Here is a 19758-nt window from a genome sequence, read left to right on the forward strand (position 1 = left end):
AAAAGTTGGAGACTTTCCTCAACTATAAAAGAATACCATTCTCCTACAATTAATTACTAATGTCATTATTGTACTTAAACTAGTCATTAGTACCCACTAATGATGCTTATGCTTGAATCTATGTATTTTTGTAAACCCTTCATTATTAATGAGAACTCCTCTACTCATATGGACGTAGCCAAACTTAGGATGAACCACGTACATCTTGTGTTTGCTTCCCTATTTCTATCTATTTGCATATTATCCCCACCAGGTGACCAGAACAACCAACCGAATGTCACAAACTTGACACTTTACGTTGTTATAAAGTCTTCACTAATTTTATGCATCAACTTTTGGCGCCGTCTGTGGGAAAGACACGTATTCCTACTCTTTTCAGCGTTTTCAAGCTGGTTTCCATCGTTTGTACATTTTCCTTTGACCAGGCATCCCTCTCCAACATAGGGAGCGAAGGAAGCCACATCACATAGAACGACACTCCTCTCGTGCCTAGTGTGAGGGAGCGAATGAAGGAATGAAAGAAGTTTGCCCTTCATGCTAAAGTCGAAGAGCTGAAGGCTTAAAACAATAAAATAACAATGAAGGATGAGATCCTCCAGGAGCAGTATGAGAAACTCTATAAGGCTAGGCATACTCAATCACACAAGCCCATTTCCTCTGTGAAAGTCAACCATCACCTGGGTGCTACCCCAACATGAGGGGTCACTGGTCTTCAACATGGATATTCCTGATGAGGAGCAAGTTACTCATCAATGTGTTGATCAACCCAGCTATTTCGACCTAAAGCAGGAGAAGTAAAGGGAGGTACCTCCATGCAGAAGGAATGGAATGATCAAGAGCCGTTTACCGTGACTGTTGAGACTTTCTAAGACAGCGTTAAGAAAATTCTATCGATAGAGGCTCAAGGATCAAATACCCAAAAGTCATTGAAGGGCTCGCTCATTTACCACAACGTAGGGTAACACCCAATCTAAGAAAGGAACGACATGCTTTGAAGGGACGAGAAGGTGTAGGAGACTTGAGGGACTACCAACATACATACCCGAAAAGTCAGTATGGTGAATCTAAGGAAAAGCCACATGCCTTTGACCAAACTCCCTTACTTGCAAGGGATGGGGGAAACTTGGGAATAAGAGTTTTAATGGTGCCTGACTCCAATCAAGACCTTCGTGTTCTATAGCTTTTTGAGGAAGTAAACAAGTTGAAGGCTGAACATCAGGCTAAGATACCTGACTGGAATCAACCAAGGCCCGACCCTTTTACAAGGAAGATCATTGGCACCCTTCTACAAGGAGAAACGACACAAAAGCTTAGGTTGCAATCTTATACTACGAGGGAAGATCCGATTGAGCATATCCATCTCTTTGATTCCACTATGACATACTGAATACATAGTGATGAGGAACAATGTCTCATTTTTCCTACCACTCTCTCTGGTGGAGCTCTTAATTGGTATTGTCATCTTCAACCTGATACAGTGGATTCCTTCGTTGAGCTAAGGAGACTCTTTGTGGCTCAACACATCTTCCAAGCTGATCGGTTACACTTCGCTGATGAGCTATACACCATTCCTTAGAAATCAAAAAGTCATTATGTGAATATGCCGGTCACTTCAGCTATGAGTACTCTCATTGCGCTGAGGTAGATGACAAAACAACACCCAAGGGCCTTCACGGTAGGCATGCGTGAATGCTTCTTCAAGTACATAATCAATGCTAACACTTGGAAGACTTACTCTGAGATGATGATGCAAGCTTACAATCATGCCTTTACCCAAGCAATGACATACCAAAGGAACATTCTTATAGTTAACTCCTGTCAACAAGTGGGGAATGGAAGTCAAGTTCTACCAAGTGAGGAGGTTTTGTCCATTCAGACACTTGTTACACCCTCTCCTGCCTCACTTAGCTACTTGCTAAGTCACCAAACGTATTCATTTCTTGGTAAGAGGAAATATTTTTACTCTTTGCAAGCTCATTACAATAAGAGGGATAAAAGTTCATATCCAAACAACCAGAAGTGAACATACCTTCAACTATTATGATCATGGGGTCAAGCTTCGCTCTTTCAAAATAGAAGGACTAGGTGCTGAAGGAAATGCTATTATAAGAAGAGGCATACACATTACAAATGTTTTGACCCTCAACCGTTTGAGATCTTTTGTAACACAAGTCATTTGGCAAATATTTAAAAAAAAGGGAAGTCAGACAACTTCGTTCGAGTCTTTTACATTCCTAGCATTGGAACACTTGGTCTACGTTGACCTACCTCTATACTCTAACTTAGAGCTTCAACATGCATACTTTGACACAAAGTAAGTGAAACTAAGTGTTATAACCAACATGGTTCACATATCCAAAGCATAGATTCCTCCATGCATAGCAAAACATTCATAAGCATCACTCATGTCAATCAACATAAACATCATACATTTTAACACATTCATACATAAGCCAACTAAGCTTCGAAAAGAGTCAACATACTTTGTGTCATTCGGCAATTGCTACAATGTGCCTCGGCACCTTGCCCTTATTCTCACCAACCAGGTGATGAAGGAACTCACCTTCGTATCACCAACTAGGTGATGAAAGGTACAACCTATACTCTAATATCATTCGGCAACTTGCCACTCTTATCACCAACTAGGTGATGAAGGATCTCACATTCGTATCACCAACCAGGCGATGAATAGTACAACTAGAACTATTAATAAACATTTTTGCCTCAGCAACTCACCCTTCTTCCCACTAACTAGGTGAGGATTGGTACAACTTATACATATGAACTCTTAGCATTCACAAATAATAAAAAACCCTCAAGCCTTACAGTTTAAAAGAGAGATAAGCAAGCTTAACTCAACCCAACTGGGGGAGCACTTATGCCCAACAAGGGTTATAGTCACCAACAAAGGCTTCAGTGCATGGTATACAAAGATTAAGCTCTTCAGCCTTCTTGCACCTGCTCCAGACATTTCCCCTCTATAACAATGCAAACACTACAACTTGTAGAAAACTTGTACACTCTTGATCAAGACTATGCGAAGCAAAATCAATTTATATAGTTCCTCCGAACCTTCAACTACTACAATAAAAAAATCCGAAATTAATTAATTATTTTGATAATTATTAATTGTTGATTAAGCAATTAATTATTAATTGTTGATTAAGCAATTAATTATTAATTGTTGATTAAGCAATTAATTATTAATTGTTGATTAATCAATTAATTAATTATTAATTATGACATGTGGAGAAGGTCAACAAAGCTTCAACACATAAGAGATACCACAACATGTAGATTGCCTTCCACACTCTTTCTCAAGAGTGTGGAAGCAAAAGCTTCCCACACCCAAGGGAATGAGCTTCCCACACCCTTGTGGGAGAGAGAGCTTCCCACATCCAAGGGAGAGAGCTTCCCCTACACCCTTGAAGGGAGAGAACTTCCCACACCCAAGGGGGTGAGCTTCCCACACCTACGGAAGGGGGCTTCCCACACCCTTGAAGGGAAAAAGCCTTCACACACTTTGAGGGAGGAAGCCTCCCACACCTTGAAAGGAGGAAGCCTCCCACACCTTGAAAGGAGGAAGCCTCACTCTTTGCCTAACTACAAAAAATTCAAAAAGCCTTCCACACTCTTGCTCAAGAGTGTGGAAGCAAAATCTATTTATGTGGTTCAAAAAAGCTTCAACCGAAAGCTTTAACAAAAAAATTTTGCTCAAGAGCATGGAAGCAAAATCTATTTATATGGTTCAAAAAAGCTTCAATCAAAAAGGCTTCACCTATAAAGATTCAACCAAAAAGCTTCACTTACAAAACTTCAACCAAAAAGCTTCACCTACAAAGTTTCAACCAAAAAGCTTCAACCACTCAAGTTAGGTGACCAAAGGAAAAAACTTCAACCATTCAAGAATATCAAGCCACCTCCTTTGGCTATCCTCTTCGCTTGAAAACTTGGGGGACTCCTACTATATGCTACTACACTTCGGTACTCGGAAGTTTCGTGATTACTTAGTGACTTAGATTTTTCAAGTCCCCAACCGAGAAGCTTTCCTCACTCGAGAACTTAAGAGAGCATTGTTTGTACCATACTTGACCAATCCTGAAACTACCAAGCACCGGTCAACTTCATACCTTCAAGGATCCACTTAGGGGTTCATGCTGAGGCACCCCTGCCGAAGCACAAGAGTTTCCCTCTAACTGGGAGGCCATCACAACACAACACATGTCAACGTCAAAATAAAGTTCATAGAGTCCCACATCGACCACATACAAAAGCTGGAGACTCTCTTCAACTATAAAAGAAGACCATTCTCCTACAGTTAATTCCTAATGTCATTATTGTACTTAAACTAGTCATTAGTACCCACTAATGATAATTATGCTTGAACCTATGTATTTGTGTAAATCCTTCACTATTAATGAGAACTCCTCTACTTCGTGGACGTAGCCAAACTTAAGGTGAACCACGTACATCTTGTGTTTGCTTCCCTATTTCTATCTATTTACATATTATCCTCATCAGGTGACCGGAGCAACCGAGTGAAGGTCACAAACTTGACACTTTACGTTGTTATAAAGTCTTCACTAATTTTGTGCATCAACATAGTTCATTCCTTCTTCTTTTAGTTGACTGTATACTTGATTATATTTTCATTATTTTCATTCTCATGGGTGATGGATATTTCAAATATTGTGCGCTGGTGTGTGCGAGCGAGAATTACAAAATGGTTTTCAAGTTCTGTGTTTATTCATGTCTTAATAGTTTTTGGTTCTCTCTTTTATCATCTCGACGAATTTCATAATCAACCTTTGGCCAGCAAACGTTATTCAGCTAATTCTCTCTTTTGTTTGCTCTAATTCTTTATCAGCAAATGGGGGAGCAGTTCAAGACACTGATTGTTCTATCTCACTACATGGAGGTATGTCTGTCTCTGTAGTCTTTGGACTCGGTACTCAATACTCATGCATGACTTGTAAACCTTCTTCTTTATGCAGACTGAGTATCCAAGAACCGTCGAATAATTGATGCTGTTTCGGGTATTATATAGATATCTTTTTTTGTGCTTTCGTGAGATATATGGTTTTGGTTTGAATTTTCATGCTACTGGTTTTTTGACTATCGTTAATAGGCCATAAGACAACTCAAACCAAGTAAGTTTGAGTTTATCGATCCAAAGCCACAGGAACTACCCATGTGGAATGTGTAGATCTAATCTCTTTTGCATGTAAATAGCACAAATTCCATAATCTTTTTTATGCAAGTACTAAAATGATCAAAAGTCGCATAAACTACATGTGTGGAATTTGTTGTTCAAAACTTTGGTATATAACAATCTACCTAACGTTTTCAATGTAAATAGGATTTCCTATTGTTTTTAATGTAAATAGGATTTATCTTTCGCAACACGATCTTTTGTATCTTTCAAAAATAATCGTTCTTATAGTTTTCAATCTTGTAGCAACGCGGGGGCTTAAACTTCTAGTGAGAACAAAAATCAAGCTCTTGTTGTGTTGAAATGAATTAGTAGGCCAAGTCAAAGTACAAAATTTTCATGTACGTTAACCCAAAAAATAGAAAAATAAACAAGAACTGGAATCTAAAATTCATAGATAATACTTAAACACAAGAAACAAACTCCCTCAGTTTAGGTTTGAATGACTACAATCATACATACATTGGTGGTCATACATGCATCTAGATACATGCATTTACATTTTACTCTAGTTCAGCAATTGCTTCCAACTCTTGGCGCCTTGCCAGGATTCTTCCATTTCTAGATGTAGGACCTGTAGGCACAAACAGATTAGGCGGCATGGTCAAGCTTTCTCCTCCTCCTTCTAACGTCTAAACTGTCATTTTCATGGCAGGACGATCCACCGGGTGCCACTGAATACACCATAGCCCTATAATTGCAAGTTTCTTTGGAATTTTTCCATCTTCTTCTTCCCCAATATGGATTTGTAGGTCATCCCCTTCCTCGAGAAGATTATAAATCCATTGTGGATAGTAAATTTCATTAGTAGTATCCTCTGTGGTTAAACCAATATTCTTCCTTCTTCCTACCATCTCAAGCAGTAGCATTCCAAAGCTATAGACATCTGTCTTGTAAGACACATTTCCTAAATTCCTGGAGAACACTTCGGATGCAATGTACCCCATGGTCCCCCTATTGTAGTCATAGACACCATGCTTTGATCCTTGGAACATAACTTGGCCAAACCAAAATTAGAAATTTTTGGACTGAAGTTTTGGTCTAGCAAAACATTATGGGGTTTTATATCGAAATGGAGGATTCGTTGATCGCATCCCTGGTGAAGATATTCAATTCCTTTGGCTATGCCTAGGGCAATATCTTGCAACTTATCTCAACCAAGGAAGGCATTCTTACTATCTAATGATGAAATATAATCCTCGAGTGAACCATTGGGAAAGAATTCATAAACCAGAGCTCGTCTAAATCCATCAGCACAAAAACCAACCAAGCGAGCCACGTTGACGTGGTGGATATGACCCATTGTTCGTACTTCATTTACAAACTCTTCCCCATCTTGCTTTTTACTATAAAGAAAGTTGAGTAATTGGCTATTATTTAGGGAACATATGATTAACTATAATGGTAAATTAGTGGAGAATTTCTTCAATTACATCCAATTTTGGATGAAATTTTAACACATGAGGTTTCGCGGAAACAGCTTGAAACATCAAGGGGTATTATTGTAAACCTAACGGAATTTTGCTTCAACACGAAAAACATCAAGGGTTACTAGCGTAAACAACAAAAAATTGTGAGGTATGATCAGGGTTAAACTGTCACAACCTGCCACTTTACGTTATGGAGATCAAGGCCGGCCTTGGTCAAGGGTGGGGAGTGCGACGGCCTAATTTTGGGGCCTAAAAAATTTATGTTGCTTGTTAAGTTACTTATAAATTGTTTCAAAAAAAAAAATAAAGTAAAAAGGGCCCTAATACAAGTTAACAAACAATTAAGTCCAACAACTAAATGAAAAACAATTGTTTTCTTTTGACTAGACCTGGTATATGTGTCGTGTTTTTTGTGTTCGTATTGTTTTCGTGTCATACCTGATATCTTTATGGGTCGTGTCATGTAACACCCATTGAAGTAAATGGGTAATATGACCCGACCCGAAATCAACCCGTTAATATTATCAGGTAATATGACCCGACCTGTTATCCGTTAAAGAAAATATATTTTAAATCAATAAATAATGAAAATGAAAAACATAATTTGACCCCAAAAAAATAGAAAACATAATACTAAATTAGTATATATATACATACCACATTGTCACATAAACATTACTTCAAAACATTAAAGAAAAATATTTGTCTTTCAAGTATTACATACTTTAAAATAAGAGCCTAATGAAAAAACATCAGTACATTACTATAAAATACCAAATGTTCAAGGATATGCAAAATGAAGAGAGATGCGTTTCAAGGTTGAAGAACCTTGTACGTTTATATATGCTTTCACATTTTTTAGACTTGTGCATTAATGATTATGAATTTTATTTATTTTGAACTCCCTTAAAAATACTATTCATGAGGGTTTGTATGGTTTAAAATTTCAAACGATGATGTATCCATGCTCAAAGCATAGAGGATGCGATCACGAGCCTTTGCATATTTTTTTCACATTTTTCGCACTTGTAAATTAATTATTATAATTTTTTTAGGGAACTATTATTAGCACTCCAAAAATCTTGTTCTACACTCCTCACAAAATGTATTTTTCTTTCTAATTATAAAAAGTTTCGAATGCCAAATGAGATTTTTGGAATGTTAATAACAATTCCTTTTTTTTTTAATGTTTTTGGTATTTTTAAATTACTTGATACTTTTATTTTTAATGTCTTATATAATTTTTTTTAATCTCACTGTTTGTGTCATATCCCGGCCCGGGCCCCCACCACATCCCGGGCTCGACTCCACCGTAGCATGATATTGTGTGTTTTGGGCCCCGACCACGCCCTCACGGTTTTGTTTCTGGGAACTCACACGAGAACTTCCCAGTGGGTCACTCATCATGGGATTACTCTCGCAAACTCGCTTAACTTTGGAGTTCCGATGAAACTCGAAGCCAGTGAGCTCCCAAAAGGCCTTGTGCTAGGTAAAGATGAAAATATACATATAAGGCTTATAGGATCCACTTCCCTGGACGATGTGGGATGTTACAGTTTGCCTATAGTATACTATAAAAATAAATAAATAAATAAAACTTAAAATTTTTAAATTTATATAGAACAACAATACAATAATATATGTTACTATGACTATTATATTTTATAGTAAGTTTTTTTTTAGTAGTTTAAAAAATTAAAATCATCACATTTAAAAAAAATTAAAATCATCAAAATAACTTTTTTCTTAACATGTCGAAACAAGTTAATTACTCGTGTGTCACCTTTGTGTAAACCTGTAAAGGATCTGTTATTAATGGGTTCTTATCATGTGATCCGATAACGACCCAATTAGTTATCACGTTGACCCGAAATCCATTATTTTCGTGTCATTTATATGTTGTGTTAATGAATCGTGTAAGAAATTGTCAGGTCTACTTTTGATGCAACGCAAAAATAAAATCAAATTAGAAAAAAAAAATCAGAAAACACCAACGTTGGTGCACTCCCTTCGACATTTGGCTCACCATTTTGTTGCTAAGAAATACTTTCCCTTGTGTTGTTTTCCTCTTCCTCTCTCTCATTTAAAGTTCCAAGCAGCATATATTAGAACAATTTTAATGTTTAATTTTTACCCAAATTAGTTTTATGAGGGCTTTCATCTCTTTGCTTTTATTTTGTGACTCACCAAATACACAAGATGAAACCAGTTCTTCTTAACTGAGGAGTTCCAATGGTTTTTATTGAATTTTCTTGATTTTTTTTTACTTTCGGGTAGAGGGAGAAAGGGACCAAGAGGGCGAGAGAAGGATAGAGAATAAAGAAGGAAGGGGTATGCTGGTGGAGAAAAAGTGTGCCTCCATTAGGTGTGAGACAAGGGCTTCGTTTTCTATTTCATCATGGGCCTCTAACAAGGCAGGGCAAATCCTGATTGAGATGATTTGTGGATTAAAGTTTCGGCTCATCATATCTAGACATACAAGCTTATTCTTTTCGGTAATTTGCTTGAGTTTACAAAATAATTTCAATATTAAGATTAGGTCAATTGTGTTTATTTACTTCGTTTTTTTCTTTTTATGTAAGAAGATAAATTTGATTGAATAAACTCATAAACAAGTCATTACACTGATGCCAACAGCTAGAAAACTAAACAACCATAGTGGCTCAAAGCGATCCCAATAAAACTCAAAGGCCCCCACGGTATGGCATGCCTTTATTACATTGTCTAGGCACAAACTGAAAACAAAAATAAAGAAGAAAATTGTAGCAATGGTTCTTCAATTTTAATCCAATTGAAGCAATGGTCCCTGAACTAAAATTTCACGACCATTAGTCCCTTAACTCATCAAAATGTCTAGCTATAGTCATTTTCATCAACTCCGTCAAAATGAGTCATGTTTGAAGGACCATTACTACAATTGGGTTAAAGTTGAGGGACCATTGCTCCAATTGCGTTAAAGTTGAGGGACCATTTCTTCAATTTGGTTAAAATTAAGGGACCACTGCTACAATTTTTCTCCTTTGGATTTTTCATATTTGCCCCTTGATTCAGCCTCATGTGTGTGGCACGTGACTCATTGTTGACACATCCCGACATGTGAAGGTCAAAGCATGCTGGCCATCACTGTGAGGTGACGTAGCCATAAAGGTAAGTGACGCAAAAAGTGAATAAATTTAAAACTAATTATACTAAATAGTGAAAGAGTGCGCGATCATGGGAAGAACCCACTATAATTATTCAGAGCGTAATAGACAATGAGACTACAAAAGAGTAGTCAAATTAACTAAGTACACTTATTACATAACCGTGATAAGTTCGTACATCTAAACAGAAGAGAATGTCATAACTGCCGAGATTCCTCGAGTGCCACAAAGAGTACAGCTATCTAGGTCCTGAAGGGGCGAAAAACAAAGTTGAGTGGGTAAGCAAAACAATGCTTATACGAAATCCTTTATTTTCGAATATACTAAACCCTTGCCATAAAACAAGTATAGTTTCCTTAAAACATACTACGTAAGTATGTAACCAATAAATCAACAGCATTATAGTAGTATAATAAAAAGAAATATGCCAAATCATGATGTATCAAATGCCACAATAATATAATCATGTGATAATCAAGTATAGCTAAGTGCTCATCCATCTAAGCTGACACACGAGTTCGAACAGATAATTTCTAACACGAACAGGACTGGGTGTAATCAATATGCTCTAATACTACGATCACGTGAAGGCTAGTGCAGAAGCATGGTCACATACAATTCGGATTGCCTAATGCAATCTACCCGACATGACTGACACCTAACTTGGATCCAAGGCGAACGAATGGTGCGATGTTAACATACACGTGAAGGACTGGCCCTGGCCCTAGGGCGAGTACTAACACCAGTGTAGTAAGATGAGCATGTACAAATATGTATGAATGCCATGACAGTAATATCTCAACCATATAGCAGCATTTATCACCATTATTTCACAAATATCAATTATTTGGTAAAATATACGCAAAGTGGTGTAATTATTCAATTTTGGAAACTATAAATACGTATAGATATAAAAATAAACTGCTCACTCACAAGTACGTCGCTGGGTCGTAACCCCCGAGTATAGCTTGACCTCGAACGTCCTCGAGATACGTTTCTCCTATATGTGAAATAACTAAAATAGAATTAATTAAAGCACATATACGGAAACCTAAATAAAACCCCCATAGTTGCTCAAACCTAGGGTTTATATATACCATCGTGACCTACTCGATGCCACAAACATCCCCAAATTTTAAAAATAATTTTTGGACCACTCACGTGCCCCCACACGCCGGCAATGGCACGGCCAGACACGTCCCTATACGCAAGCCAGTGCCGTCAGTTGGCCTGATGCTGTCAGGAATATTCCGTCTCCTTCTCCGGTTGTCCTTGCCAACGTCACCGTCCACCGCTGTCTGCAACTTGGTTTTTCGTCGGATTTCTGGAAAAATTTCAAACACACTATTCTCATTCATTACTCAACCATTTTTTACGTACTTTATAAGGATTTGAAGCTCGTGAAGAGTAGAATCGCGTTATACCTATTTGGAGTCCAAAAAGTGGACGGAGGTTTCCAGAAAAAGCCTCGAAAGTTCCAGCCAAAAGTGAACTCTTTGAAACTCGGTCGTTTCACGTCGAACTTCTTCCAAAACAAGCCTAGGACCCTTAAAATGTCGTGTAGAAGTCTTCCCAAGCTTCAAAACATCCTAACTCATTCGAAAACACGTCGAACTCAGTGTGCTCGAGTTCGGACCTTTCGAGTTAACGAGTCAAAACTCGTGTAAACCAGGTTTCAAGAACATGATTGTGATTGTGAAGATGAAGGGAGTACAATGGTGTGGTTTTTGGGTTAGATCTATGAGAGTTGAAGCTCGTTTAAGGGTTTTGCAGAGAAAGAAAGTATACGGGAGAGAGAGAGAAATCCTTTTTTTTTTTTTTTTTTTTCTGATTTCTGATTGGGGGACATGAATGAGGGAATGGATGGGATTGGTGGAGTGCACGGGATGGGCTAAAAAAAGCTAGGGATATGTTTTAGATTTTGTACATAAAAGAGTATTGAAAATCTATCTGGAATAGTGTTTTCACACTGATAAAATTTACGTACACTCGTAACAACGTGTACAATTTAAATGCGATAGTGAGAAATAGAATAAAAGCGATATGAATACGTCCTCACTTGCCAATAAAGGCATAATCAACAATACACATACTCGGGGAGAAAGTACATAGGAAAATTAGGGACGGATCGTCACTTATGACGAACATTCTAACAGAGTAGACGAAAAATTCATAGCAGAATATTTTGATGAGTGAAGAGACTAATGGTCATGGATTTTTAGTTGAGAGACCATTGTTTCAATTCGATTAAAATTAAATGACCATTTCTACAATTTCCTCGAAATAATATGATAATGAGAAACCAAAACATGAAGTTGAAGAAGAAAATAGTTCATATTAACATATGCCAAAATATGAAATTATTTATTAACTTAAATAAAAATTCCTTATCTTTTATTATTTTAGTTGCAAGTGTTAGGAACTTAGGCCTCGTTTGGCAGCTCGGACTGTACTGACTATTTCTGTCGGATAGGATAAATAGTCACTGGATAGTACTGACTAAATTAGTCGGACGTTTGGTGCAGTATCGGACTAATGACCGTATTATTTATACGGTGTTTGGTTTTATACCGGATATGATAAAAAAAGAAAAATCATGATAGAATAATCAACAAAGGGCAGTGCCTTTAATTTGTCGTTCATGTTTGGCATAAAACCCTTTTTGGTTGATCTTCTACAAACAACATGGATCCGTTAAGGGTGTGTTTTACGACAAATCGAGGCACTGTGAAGGTGCGGCTTCAAACGGAGACGAAGGTCCAGCCACGTCGGCGAGGATTGACAGAGCTTTTGGCTCTTGAAGTTTTCCGGGAATCGATGAGATATGCTCCAGATTCCGGCGAATAGGCGGTTGCAGGTCGTTGGGTTTCAAATCCTGTTAACCAAATCTATTAATTGGATTTCCAACCCTCAATAATTTCATAGAATTTTATAGAAATTATGGAGTTCTAAAACTTATTTTGAAGGGATCTATAACTTCCCCAATAATTTAGGGCGAAGCAGAGCAAAGTAGAAGAAGAACGACGGCGGCTGAACGATGCGAGAGAGAGAGAAAGGAACTGAGCAGAGCAAAGTAGAAGCAGAACGACGGCGGCTGGACGGCGACGGCTGGACGACGACTGAACGACGAACGACGAACGACGGTGGCTGAACGATGCGAGAGAGAGAGAAAGGAACGCGACGAGTAAGGGACAGAGAGGGAGAGAGGGAGAGAGCGATCGTTGTTTCCCACCCGACTAATAATCCTTACGTTTTAGGGAGGATAAATTAACAGGTGTGTACCGTATAAATCATGTGGGGCCGGTATAATTAATCCGGTTGCTATTTAGTACGGAACAACGCCAAACACCCGGGTCCGTATTATTTATCCTATCCAATGCTTTATACGGGCTGCCAAACAGGGCCTTACGCATTTACATATAAGAGATGAAATATTAAATACTTTTAAAACTAATCATATATACTATTATTAAGAAAACTCTTCTTGTCAACCTTTTGAGAAAATGATAATCATATTCCTATTTTTTCTATTTTACACTCACTTTTGATACACAACATTTACATAATAAGGAGGACAAAACAGTAATTATGTACATTTTGAGAAAATGACAATCATATCCCTATTTTTCTTGTTTTACCCTCATTTTTGATACACAATGTTTACATAGTAAAGAGGAAAAAACAGTAATCATATCCTTAATTTTCTTATTTTACCCTATAATAAGAAAAAAATATGCCCTTATTAAAAGAAACTATCCCATCATTATTGTTCCATACTTTTTTTTTTTAATTTTTAAAAACTAATCACACTCTTTAATAAAAAAAATAAAACATAAAATGAAATTATTCACACACACAATGTGTGCTCATCTTCTAGTTGTTATCAACATAAGAAAAATTGGAGAGGCCTACGTTTTCTTCCCTTTGGGATCGTATAATAGTAAACCAATATTCCAATTTTTCAAAGACGTACGTACAAAAGCTGAAATGATTAGATGTGATGTCCAGCTGTGAGGAGAAGACAATATCCGATATTGCTAGCAAGAATCCATCCACCCTCAAAAAACCACTTTTGGTTGATTTACCATGTGAGCCGAAAAGATGGTTATTCCTTCTCCTAATTGATACAAGGTTGGGATGCAAAATGGGATGTAAATTATAGATTTTCGGGTGCTTGGTCAGTTTGTTAGGCTGCTAAAGTTTTAAATATCTATAATTTACAACTCATTTTATATTTTCTCAAACTTGAAAGTTCTACAAATGGGGATAAGAATAATCGGGCAGAATTACTTGAACGTTGCGATGATGGTGATAACAAACCAAGTTCAGCCGTGTTCATTCCGAACTTGAGCTGTTACATGGTGTAATCCACCCATTAACAAGCTAAGAACATGCCTTTGGAAGCATGTCTACATACAATCTTAATTCAATTGTGATTCTCGACGAAAATTGCATGGAATTTTTTTTTTTCTTTTCTTATCCTTGTAAAACGGAATTCCCTTTTGAGTGAAATCCCAACTAGGTGAAATCCTAATACGATCAAGATTCTCAGCAAACCATGCATCTCACCCAGTCTTCTTCGAATGGCCAACAATATCCTTTCGCCCACACCCAATCCGAATGATTAACTACTTCATAGAATGCTCTATATATCCAACTTTCACTGAATCAAAACCTTTAAACGAATTTGCTCAACCGAGCTTTATAAAACCATTGAACGAACATTCTCGATTTAGACTTTATAAAAAATCTGAACCAAAACCTCCGAACAAATATTCTTGGCCACAACATTCTCGTTCGAAACATTCTCAACCATATAGATGGAATAGTCATAATTTGCGGCCACATGATTAAATCATAAAATTGTCCAAAAATGATTGAAAGTTATAATAATTAGTAATCTTTCTATCGAACCACCTAAATTATACGGGTAGTTGCTGTGAAATAGGGTCCAAATAATATTGTAACAAAACCAAATTAATTGAATAAGTATGCTTATATATATTAACAGTATATAGATATTTATACAATTGGAATTTATAGGATTTCACTGATCCACCCGTGTAAGCAAGGTGTTTGGTAAACAAATAGAGAAGGGAAAAAAGAGGGACAATTATTGAAAGAGTATATCTATGTTCGATTTAGTATTGTTAAGACAATTTTTTTTAATACATCGATATTTTTACATTTAGGGAATGAGGAGTTCTGTTAAGCCATACAATGAATAACCTAATTTGATGTCGAATTTGCCATCCACGAGATTTGAACCTAAGATCTCTCACTATCAAGTGAAGAGGAATACTACCAGACCGTAGTACTGTGTGGCAATATTATTAAGACAATTAAACATTGAGCAAGGTTTGAGACTTTAAGTGAAATTGGAAGACCTAGTTTGGCGCTCTGCTCTCAGGCTCTCAGCACTAAGCTATCTAGGCGGTGTAGAAGACCAATTAACTAGCAAGAAGTTAGAACCCTATAAGGGTAGAACCGTTGAAGATGGATATGGAATGGCCAGTCAAAACCACACACGGATGGCACTGTTTGCAATTGCATGGTACAGTAGAGGATTATCATGCACTCGTGGAATGCCTTTCCATCTGTCATTACGTACTCTCCTTTTTTAGCTTTGTCTCTCACATGAACTGAGACAGTGATGCAAGAGTGACGAAAGTTGCGTTAGACTCGGATCCTGTCTCCAATGGAAAAAGCTCAAATTCTGCACTGCACTCACAAATCTTGGTCCTCTCTCTCTCCTCTATTCTAAAAAGCAAAAGCACTTTCTCCAATAACTGCGAGTACTGCTGATTACTGCTAGCTAAATCCCTCTCTCTTTCTCTCTCTCTCTCTCTAGGGATATGGATGACTATGAACCTCCAGATCTCCGGCAGCTTATGGCCTCAAGAACCCAGTTTCATACGCCCTTACAATTCCCAGAGCAATTTTCAGTGCACCTCAATCTCACGCCTCCACCGCCACCTCCGCCCCATTATCGTCATCTCCCCATAATGCTAAGCAGTGATGTTGTTCCAGCTGCTGGCTTGCTTGACAATCATCGTTATACTAGTATGATCACGACAACAGCTTGTCATCCTACCACTTCATCAGCTGCTTCTGCTGCTGCTGCATTGTATGGGATAGAGTTTGAGCATGGATGGAATAATATTGATGGAGCAAATACTAACAATAATAGTAGATGGCCAAGACAAGAAAGTCTTACTCTTCTTGAGATTAGATCTGCTCTTGATTCCAAGTTCAAGGAGACTAATCAGAAAGGACCTTTGTGGGATGAAGTCTCTAGGTATACCCTATTTCTTCTCTTCTTAATTTTTATATACTCTTTTCTTTCTAATTTCTTTTCATCAAAACAAAATATGTAGAGAGTGAGGTCACTACAACCGAGTACTTTCTTCTTTCTAATTTCTTGTAATATTTCTCATTTTTTTCATTAATTAAGATGGATCTTCATCTTTTACCTCAGCATAAGCAAAAGGAAAAGAAAAAGTGTTGAGCTTCTTTCTACTTATATTGTTTCATATATTAATGTTAATTTCTTAGATACTTTCAGGCTTTTTGATGTATTCATTTTTTATCCTTAGTTAATTTAGTGCATGAAAATGACAAAACATATGAGTTAACTAGAGATCGACCCAGGACTTCTTTTTTTCATATTTTTTTCTGGTTTTGGTATGCAAATTGACTGGTCCAAGAGTACTCTCTGCAACATCTTAAATATTTGTTTTCTAGTTGAGAGACCTGCTTCTTGTTCAATTAGGGCAATGAAATCTGCCTCACACCTAAAAAGGGCCATACATTCCATATGACATCGATGTAAGGGAGAATGATTTGATTAATTTAAACCTAAAGTAAGTGAAATTCTTAAACTGGAAATTCTAGCTTAATATACTAATCTCAAAAAACTTATGGTCTATATAAAGGACGGAATGGTGTGGCTATCTTGATTCTATAACAATATTAACAATTTCTAAACGATCATATCTTAATTTAATATTTTGAGATTATGAGAAACTAAGCATATGTATATGTAGTCTACAATTTTAATAAAATCTGTTCCTTTTCCATTTTCTTGATGTATAGGATAATGGCTGAGGAACATGGATTCCAGAGAACTGGGAAGAAATGCAAAGAAAAGTTTGAGAACTTGTATAAGTACTACAAGAAAACCAAGGAAGGCAAAACTGGGAGGCAAGATGGGAAGCACTATAGGTTCTTTCGTCAGCTTGAAGCAATTTATGGAAATCACCACCAAAGTACCAATCAGTCCTCCTTTTACAGTAGATCAAACCCTCTTCTTTGTCACACTACTCCGAGTGATAGTATTAACCGAGATCAAAATCAAGAAGTAGTTGTGCAAGACCAAAAGCTCATAAGCTACGAGAGCCTTAGTTTCTCCAATAACTCAACTGAATTTGATCAAACCTCACCCTCAAAGAACAAAGACGACGATGATTCACTTTCAGCCATTGATTATTTTCCAATGAATCAGTCAACGGGGAGCCTTAAGAATGAGAAAAAAAGCTATGCGACTTCGGTAAAGAAGAAATGGAAAGCAAAGGTGGTGGACTTTGTGAACTCACAAATGGGGAAAGTAATAAAGACCCAGGAGGCATTAATGGAGAAGATGGTAAAGAGTATTGAAGCTAGTGCAGACGAGAGGATAGCTAAGGAAGAAGAATGGAGGAAGCAAGAGACGGCCAAGTATGAGCGAGATGTACATGAGTTTTGGGCTAAAGAGAGAGCATGGGTTGAAACTCGAGACGCCATGATAATGGAGGCTCTAAGAAAATATACAGGCGAAGGAACTTACAACAACAGTGGCAAGGATGATATTGCAAAAGAAATTGGCAGTGATCACAGTAAGAATTATCCTAGATGGACTGAACAAGAAGTTACAAGTTTAATACAGCTGAAGACTACCTTGGAACAAACATTCAAAGAAAGTGAGTATCTGAAGGAGGAGGGAGTATGGGAGGAGATAGCTGCAAATATGGGTAGTTTGGGCTACACAAGGAGTGGAGGGGAGTGTAAAGAGAAATGGGAGAATGAAAGTGTTTGCTTTAAAATGACAACAGAAAGTAACAAGATGCACAAACAAGATACAAAGACTAATAACATGTACTTTAGTCAGATCTCTTGTTATGAAGAAGGCCATGAAGTTCGGAATCGAAGACAGGATGGGATGGGACTTCAATTGATGGATGAAGGGCTTTCACCGTCATGTTCTAATATGGATGTGAACTCCAGCTCTTTGCACATTCCATTTAATGGAGGAGAAAACTTGTGGGACGAGAGAGACTCCTATGTAACCAATTCACTACGTAACAAGTGTTTATTGCACTGGTGATGCATTTTTTTAACATTTGACACTCATCTTTAGACTGGTGAAGCCACTAGAGTCTAGAACCATGTTTTGGTTGCAAGAGATATCTCTATCTTGTGCGATAGGTATGGAACTGTTCATCAGCAAGGGAAAGCACCAGTACTAAGTTAGAACAAGGTGATTAAGTAATTAGAGAGACTATTTGAGTTCTCTTTATGAGTGTAAGTATGTGACTTAATTCTTATGGTAGATTTTTGCCAATGTGTGTTTGTTTCTGGAGAAGGTGCTTTTCTAATTTGTCCAGGTAAGAAAGCATTGACTGCGGGACTTTTATGAAAAGGTAAAAGTGTAAGGATTATTTCCTCATGGTCTTGTTGATTAATTTGCTTTCTGAATGGATTTGTTCCTAATCAAGTAAGGTTCGTTAACCAAAAAAAAAGTCGCACTTTGATTCCATATCATGTTATATATCATGATTAATTACAGCTGGGGAGGAGAATGAGATGTACACAAGCAGCTGTCTATCAAGATTTTCTTTCTGGAAAAATATTTCTCAAGGTTCAGACTAGCAGGTTTGTGAACTTTACGTAATTAATACCATGTCTTCCAACTGAAGAGTCTGAAGATCCTTTTGTTTTTAGGCTTGTTTGGAAGTGTTTTGACAGTACCAAAAGAGCTTCAACTTTTTGTGTTTTGGACTGCAAAGTTCAAGATAATTAATGTTTTCTGATAGCATTTGTGAGATAATTAAGTATTTTAGAACACCACGTACATACGTAGTTGCTTCTTCAAAAGCATTCTAAAATAGAATATGTAAGAGCACTAGGGTTTTAGTTAAAATATTTATATGCTCTTAACATAAAAACCACTGTGTAAGAAGCACATACGTGGGGTTTTCATGAAATTTTGAATTGTTGTTAATAAAAAAAACTACTTAGGAGCACTCGAGTTTTTAATGAAATTGATCTTGCGAAGCACTCGGATATTCTTAATGAAGTTTGTACATAGTTATAAACAAAATCCTACTTATACATGTAAAAGTTTTTTGATATAGAAGTACTCATCATAACTGATTTATGGCACATATATATACTATCAATTTGAAAAAAGTACATGCTCGTTATTTGGATTTGTTATTTTTATTGTTTTAGAGTGTGTACGTTTCATTAGGTTCTAAAGTTTTGGGAATAGATTACTTAATATCGATTATCAATTTACATTATCAATATATTTATATTAATAATTGGTTGCTTTTTAGTATTGTCGATCAAATACTTCTCACTCACTGCCTTAATTGCATGCACCTCGATTATTTGGTTTTAACCTAATTATTTCCATCGGAATTTTTATGGTTTCTGGCCAAATACAAATTGATCAACATCCACAAACCTAGGGCTACCAAAGGTCTTCAATTAAACATCCAATAAGAAACCAGAGTATTTTGTGAACACTGAAGGAGAAAGTGAGAAAAGAACCGATTAACACATTCTGTAAACAAGTATTATCAACAGAGTTAGAAGTATTCCCATAGTCTGCTTGCCTGTGTCTACGGATAGAATGAAATTTTCCATAGTTTTTTTAGACTCGAAAAAAGTAGATAACTGTAACTTGTCACTACTTGTCCTTCTTTTTATA

General features: G+C 37.0%; 1 protein-coding gene across 1 annotated transcript; it reads left to right on the forward strand.

Moving 5' to 3' along the window:
- Positions 1–15474: 15474 nt before the first annotated feature.
- Positions 15475–18518, forward strand: LOC126585776 (trihelix transcription factor PTL-like). Its single transcript, XM_050250304.1, has 2 exons — positions 15475–16083; positions 16881–18518. Exons 1-2 carry the CDS (start codon positions 15641–15643, stop codon positions 18145–18147), a joined length of 1710 nt encoding a protein of 569 aa, XP_050106261.1. The 5' UTR covers positions 15475–15640; the 3' UTR covers positions 18148–18518.
- Positions 18519–19758: the final 1240 nt, after the last annotated feature.

This window comes from Malus sylvestris, chromosome 2 (assembly GCF_916048215.2).
Source record: "Malus sylvestris chromosome 2, drMalSylv7.2, whole genome shotgun sequence".
Lineage (NCBI taxonomy): Eukaryota > Viridiplantae > Streptophyta > Magnoliopsida > Rosales > Rosaceae > Malus > Malus sylvestris.